Here is a 7,405-nt window from a genome sequence, read left to right on the forward strand (position 1 = left end):
TTATTTTTGTTGCATCGGGGCAATCTGCTGTCAAGGACTTTTGCAAAGTGCTTAAGAGCAAGTATGTCAGTGTAAGGACTAAGGTGTCCTGATCCAAGTCATGGTATTTTTCAATTGCTTCCTATGCATCTCAAAGTTGGACCATGAATAAGGATGAGTTAGGAGATAATTTGGAAGAATAGTTACCTTTGGATTGCGGTGTTGACAAAAACTATTAAATATACCACAGATTGTCAGAAGAGCAAACCCATCTATCTTGAAAGGGCACCCAGAGTGTTCCTTAGAGGTAAGGAAGGTGAAACTTCGTCTCGCTTTGGGCATATTTTCACGAGGAACCTTCCTTGAAAAGATAGAGGCTGGGAAAGGGAGAGTGACTAACAGAGCAAGACCCGTGATGAGATGGACTGATGGCCACAACGGGCTTGAACGTGAGAACACGCAGGACAGGACCAGGTGCAGAGGTGCCCTGCAGCAGGTTGCTACGAGGTGTAGTCAACCGGACAGCACTTAACATCCCGCAGCACTGCTTTGGTTTAGTCCTTCAGAAGCTAGATAAAACGCAAAACCTTTAGCAAGTTCCCAGCAAAGACATCAAAAAATACACTCGTCAGAGTCTTCACACTCATTGCCACCCAACCTGCACTGACTCAGCGCTGCCCCTCCACTGGGCTTCTGAAGCTGTAAGTGATATGGAACTGCTGGTACGGCAAGGCCCTCGGGTTGGCAGCGTGATATGTATAGACTACCCCAGTGTCTTAGCATCCAGCCAAGTAAGCATGACCCAATGTTACTCTATCATCTTCAACCACAGTGTCGTGTCCTTTGTCATATAGAGCAACACTGATGGTCAACTTTGCAGCATCCAAAGCTCTAAGCAAACTACTCAACCCTTCGCCACTCTCTCCAAACCAGCTGGGGGCAGGGGGTGGGGTGTCTCTGCATTTACCAAGGAGCTGAAGGACTACGCAGAGCATTGCTCTCATCTCACAAGTAAAAATGCCGTTTCAAATGGGATGCGCCTATATAATTTGAGTTCCTAAGGTGTTTGAAAACTATCTTCACAGTGATCTTGTCATCAAGACAGGCAGGCAGGGGGGGGTCCAGGCTTAGCCTCTGACTCACAGGCCTGACGGGTTATACCGTCACCACAGCACTATGACCATCTTCCACCAAAACATCTTAACTCGTAAGTCTGTCAAACCCAGGTCATTATCATTGGGTAGGTTCTTCTGTGCCAATCTGCCCCCTCCCAGAATCAACTGAAACTAGATGAAGTCAAGGGGTGGGAAAGGACATGGAGGTGGTAGAGCTTTACTTTCTCAGGTCCTCCTTCCTGTCTGATGCTCGTTCCTGGTGATGTTCCTTCTTCCGGCCCTACAGCATGGGAAGGTCCAGCAACGCTGTCAAAATAAAACAATCCAAGTGTGACTTCCACCAACTCCTTTCATTTTCCCCAAGAGCCTCCCCCAAGCAAACAAACTCCTTCATCTCAGGAGCCCCAAAAGGCAGATCCTTTCTGCTCTTTAGTATTTAATTAAACTTTTCAATCAAAGACTGATTAGAACTGCCTGTTGTGGTCAAGTCATTCTTTGAAAGAACTGAGAATTTTACCTGAATCCAAAGATTAATTGACCTCAAATTTGAAATCCTTAACAGCTGTATGGTCACCGTAACAATGCACTATCAAGTTTCTAGTAAACTTTGCACAAAAGTCACTTTGGTATTCCACATTACATACTAATTAGAAAAAAAAAATGATGCTTACAGTTCTGGTTCTGGGGAAGTAACTCTACGTCTCTTCTCATCCTGTACAGAGGAGAGGGAAAAAACAATTCGTTTCAAAGGAAAACTGAGACATAAGTCAAAGTATTAAGTGAATGGATTTAACATGTTTGAAAACAGAATAGAGGTGTGAGTTTTGGCAAAAGAGGTGTGAGTATCTGGGCAAGCATTAGCCTAGTATTGCTTATCCTGCCACCCCCAGAACCAGTGCAGGTGCCAGAGTTAGTCCAAGATGCGTGTGCTTACTAGACACCACTGCGTGAGGCTGTAAGGATTCAGATTCCCCACCGACTCATTTTATTGTTGCGGAAGAGAGACCACGTGGTCATCTGCAGCTTAGGTCAGAAATGACAACATAAAACTAACTAGCTCATCTCACAGTATTTTCCATCCCTAAGACATTTATTTCATTTAAAAAGATAAGATTAGAGCTCTGGTGCCTAGTGGCAAGAAGCTGCACTGCAATCTCAGAGGTCTGAGGTTTGTATCCACCAGATGCTCTGCTGGAGAAGGAGGGGCAATCTCCTCCTGTACCAGTCAGATCTGATTTGACAGTATACACAAAAAAATAAAGAAAAAGGTAAGATTATGTTGAAACTTACCTTCATCTTGGTTAATGTGGAGGTTTATTGTTATGTGCCGTCGAGTCGCTTGCGACTCATAGCGAATGTGGAGGTTATACAAACTCAAAAATGGGATAGAAGTTACACAGATCTACACACAGGTACAAACCAGGAAAATTTTAATGAAGTCTGTGTGTTATACCAATGTCAGCTTCCTGGGTTGATACTGTGTTACAGTTATGTAAGATGCGCCATGGGAAAGGTGGGCCAAGGCTACACAGAATCTCTACTAATTTTGCAACTTCCTAAGTCTAATTATCTCCAGATTAAAAAATTGTTAAAAATCTAAGATACATATGTAATATATCTGAAACAGTGTGTGTGTGGGGCGGGGGGGAAGCCAAAAATGATGACGGCTTACCAGTAAGAAGGCAAACTGACGCATGGGGTCAGGGTAGGAGGGAGCTACATCCTGAACACCCTTTTGTCCTGTTTAATACCACTGCATGTGTATTTACGTGCTTTTAAAACACAGTAATTTTTAGAACTTTAAACTGACCCAAATAAAGATTCTCTGTGTGTGACTGATATGACCTGCAAACAACTACAACCAAGTCTGTGAGAACCAGAATTAAGACAGGACTACATTGTTCTGAGTTTCACCTATTTTCCGTCTTTGAAAGGGTATAGTTTTATTACATTTTTATTGCTCATTTTAGTGGAAGTATTTCAATTTTACTCCTGACAGGTATGACTTTAAATGTCTGGCTTTCAGAGGCCTAACTGAATTTTATCATTTATTTGAACTTATTTAATGTTGGTCTCCTTATACTGTGTCTTCTCGTATTACAATCAACTATTTTTACAAATGCTCATCTCTGAAGACCCCAAGCTCTTCACACAAAGCCAGTGAAATGGCTCCTTTTGTGCCTCAATTTCCCAGTTAGGAATAGATTAAGAATTTGTTTCAGGGAGCTCTGGTGGCCTAGTGGCAAGAAGCTGAACTGCAATCCCAGAGGTGTGCAGTTCGAATCCACCAGATGCTTTGCTGGATGAGGGGTAATCTCCTCCTATACCTGTTAGATCTGATTTGAGAGTACACACACACAAAATAAAAGTAATTAAAAAAAAAGAATTTGTTTCAAAGGAGCTCTAGTGGCCTGGTGGCAAGTTATAATGAAATCCCAGAGGTACATGGTTCGAAACCACCAGATGTTCTGCTGGAGAAGGGACAATCTCTTCCTGTACCAGTCAGATCTGATCTAACGGTACACACAAAAAAAAATTAAAAAGAAAAAAAAATTTAAAAAAAAAGAATTTGTTTCAAAGGAAAATAAAAACATAAGTTAGAGTCTTAAGTGACTATGTTTAACAGGTTTGAAAACAAGAGAGGTATGGGTTTGGGGGAGAAGCTTCAGGCAACCATTAGTCTAGTATTGCTTTTTTATACCATCCACAAAACCAAGCAGTGGTGGGAGTTCATTCAATACACGTCAACTAGAGAGAGTCAGATGTATATCTAGCAAGCAAGAAGATGCGCTGGAATCCTGAAGGCACATGGTTCGAATCCACCAGCTGCTTCGTGGAAGAAAGATGCATTATCCTCCTCCCATGTGATTAACTACCTACCTCTGAAAAGCCCCCAGAGGGTCAGCTATGGGTCACTTCCAACTCGATGGTAAACAAGTAATAGATCTATTAAACCTCTAGGTATCCATCTGGATAAACACCATAAACGCAGGGCTCCAATTAAGGCATATTTTGAGTTATGACATCTAATTTCTAAGATTTAATGGCATAACTATTAGCGGTCTTTCAGCCAGATGTCTAGCTGATCCAAGTGACATACACTAAGGCAGTCACCGTAGCCTAGTATTTCCTATCCAGGGTATTCCACCCCAGGGCACATGTGGCCATGTGTGTGGGGACAGTTTAACTGTCATGCCTGCTAGTGGCATCTAGGGGGTGTTGAGGCCACGTATGCTGCAAGCCTTCTACAGTGCACAGGACAAGCCACAACAGAATCATTCAGCCCCAAATATCAGTAGTCCTAGGTAGCAGCAAAGTATCTGCTGTTATTGCTGGGTACCATGGAGTCGACACAGCCACTCTCAACAGATCTGACCCTTACCCTATCCTGTGCCAGACCTCAGGATCTCATATGCTCAAGCCCGTTGTTACAGTCACTATCAAGCTATCTTCAAAGTCAAAACAAAGGTAAACTACAATTTTTCTTTTAACCTACAAATCTAAATCGGCAACAAACCAGGAACGATAGTCAATAACGTGACCAGGTGGTGCTACTTAAGTTCGATCTTCCTTAAATCAGACACAACAGTACCGTAAGAGGTGACATTTCCTATATGAAATGCCCTCAGCAAGCCACCAGCTTTTTAACCTACTGAGTCCAAGTAGCATCATCACATTAAAAATGAGACTGTAGCATAGAGGAATGTACTTGGGGTGGTGGGAGGGGTGCGGGGGGATTGTGTACCAGGGAGGGAGTTTTTCTATTACTTTTCAAAGAGAAGCAAACTGGGGTGTGGGGGAGGGCTGGGCAGGGAGAGAAGTGCAGCAATGAATGAATGGAAATCCAAAATCTCTGTAAATGTTCATTAATATTATTAAAATACTACAATCCCAGAGGTGCACGGTTCGAATCCACCAGATGCTCTGCCGGGGAAAGAGGGGCAATCTCCTCCTGTACCAGTCAGATCTGATTTGACGGTACACACACACAAAAATAATAAAATTTAAAAAAATTATTAAAATAAAAATAAAAATTAAAAAAAAATGAGACTGTGCAATTCTGCTTCAACAGGGAAACCCCACGTGTGACAGTTCATGGTATCAAGAGCAATGTCCCTTCCGCTCTGCTAGTCTGACTGCCAACTAGACCAACAAGCAGTAAGGACTGATTGTCGTGGGTCTGGCCTGTGAAGACCAGAGGCCTGTCCAGCCCTGGGTTCTAACTCTAATATACCTCACCCTGCTCTGCGTTCTGGGACAGGTTCTCGCACCCCGCAGCTGAGGACTGTCCATTTCAGTAGTTCAGGTGTAAGGTCATGACCACCAGCAGATACATTGGAAAGAAGGTGGAATTCAGAAACTTGGAAATTCAAGTCCTACCGTGTCTGCATCTTTATCAAGATCGTCTGGGTTTTCCACTTGCAGTTCATCCACAGGTTTCCGTTTGCCAGACCTGTCACACAGTGAAGCTGTTAGTGCCCCTCGACCTGTGGCAGGCCCCTCAACCTGCAGCGGGACCCCCAGACCTGCGGCGGGCCCCTCAATGCCTCCCTCCCAAGAACACGCTTCAGCAACCTGGAAGGGTATGCGTGCGTTCTTCCTTCTTAAAAAGTCTTCACTGGCAGGACGTTTAAAGGAGCTTCAAGTTTTACGTGTCCTTTGAATGGCCACCATTCTGTAACCCTTAGTTCAGGGGTATGGACATTCTAGTCAACCGGGGGACATTCTAGTCAACCGGTGGACATTCTAGTCAACTGATGGAAGAACACTTTGTCACCTACAAAGATAAACCAAGCCCAAACCCCGTGGCAATCCTGCATCCACCTTCTAAAACCATCTATCAAAGTAATCCAGTTGAGAGGAGAGTATGTGACATTGTTTACAGAAGGATACAGATGACATGATAGCCATGACGTGATAACTGATGGACACTTGGTGTCACATACCAGGGTTCATACTATCATTAACCCTGTTTGTTTATACTTAAAGTTTTCAAAAAAAAGGTAAAATAGAGTAATCTCCAAAAAATGTTAGGAGCTCCAGTGGCTTAGTGGTTAGGTGCTGAGCTGTCAACCCAAACGCTTCAAGTTCAAATCCACCAGCTGTTCCATGGGAGAAAAATGGAGCACTTCCTCCTGTGTAATTTATTGCCTCCAAAAAATGTGATGGAGAGTCAGCTGTGAGTTGGTTCCAAATCAACGGCATGTAAGAGATGTTAATAATGATTATCTCAACAGAAGTACCAGAAAGAAAAATATCTATTAAAGTTAGAATTGCTTAGTTGCTATGCGTCGTCGAGTTGACCATGACTCCTAGCAACCGTCTAAGCCACAGGTGAGACCCCTGCCCTGCCCTCCAGTACCCTCACCATCTTCGGCTTCCCCAAGCCCACGGTGACAGTCACGTCAACCCATCTGGTTGAGGGTCTTTCTCTGATCCTCTACTTTCCCAAATACTACCCCCTCCTGAAAAGACGCCCAACGCATGTAAGACCAAATTTCACTACCCTTTGTCTCTAAATTATCTCTTAGAACTTCCATCCAGAAACAGTCGGCCCAGAGAAAAGGCAATTGTCAATTCATTATATACTGACTCCTGTGTAAGATGAGCCACGATGGAGGTCTGGCGGGTACTTCTCCTTGTCATCTTGGGACTAGGTGAACTGTCAGCTGTTTAAAGGGAAAAAAAGTCACCGTCAATACATAGTCCACAACCATGATACAGCCCAATGTCGCCAAGCTACAGACAGAACTGCTTCTGAGAATTAGAATAAAAACCAAAGGATGCTCACTCAATACCCACGTGCAAGTCCACAGCTATTACTTGACGTGTTTACTAGCCATTTCAGATGCTTTTTGTTGAGAGGTCCTAGCCCTGGACCAAGGAGCTCTGGAGATCTAATGGTCAAGAGATGTGTTGTCAACCCAGAGGCAAGCAGTTCTAATCCACCAGCTCCTTTCCAGGAGGACGGGCAGCCTTCTCCCACATGGTTCGTAGCCCTTGAAAACCTGCTAGAGGGTTAGCTAGGAATCGGTTCCAACACAATGTAACTTAACAGCAACCCTGACCCAGACAAGAGGTGGAACCACTTAGACTGTCAAAGGATAGAGTGGCTGGGACCTGGAGTCAGGCTCAAGTTTTTAATATTTGTGAGTTACTTTTTGAGAGAATTCGAAGAGTTAGTGTTTCAAGACAAAGATTTCAGGGAGCTCTGGTGGCCTAGTGGCAAGGAGCTGCAACTACAATCCCAGAGGCACACGGTTCGAATCCACCAGATGCTCTGCTGGGAAAAGGAGGGACAATCTCCTCCT

General features: G+C 43.9%; 1 protein-coding gene across 1 annotated transcript in view; it reads right to left on the bottom strand.

Moving 5' to 3' along the window:
• Nucleotides 1-7,405, bottom strand: part of DNMT1 (DNA (cytosine-5-)-methyltransferase 1) — a 96,935-nt gene that overhangs the window by 77,146 nt on the left and 12,384 nt on the right. The window contains exons 5-7 of the mRNA XM_006898836.1: nucleotides 6,688-6,763; nucleotides 5,475-5,547; nucleotides 1,766-1,806 (exon numbers count right to left, since the gene is read on the bottom strand). Coding sequence (XP_006898898.1) covers nucleotides 1,766-1,806; nucleotides 5,475-5,547; nucleotides 6,688-6,763 — 190 coding nt within the window. The remainder of the gene's footprint in view (nucleotides 1-1,765; nucleotides 1,807-5,474; nucleotides 5,548-6,687; nucleotides 6,764-7,405) is intronic.

Source organism: Elephantulus edwardii, unplaced genomic scaffold, assembly GCF_000299155.1.
Source record: "Elephantulus edwardii isolate Elephantulus edwardi_28Jun2011 unplaced genomic scaffold, EleEdw1.0 scaffold00237, whole genome shotgun sequence".
Taxonomy (NCBI): domain Eukaryota; kingdom Metazoa; phylum Chordata; class Mammalia; order Macroscelidea; family Macroscelididae; genus Elephantulus; species Elephantulus edwardii.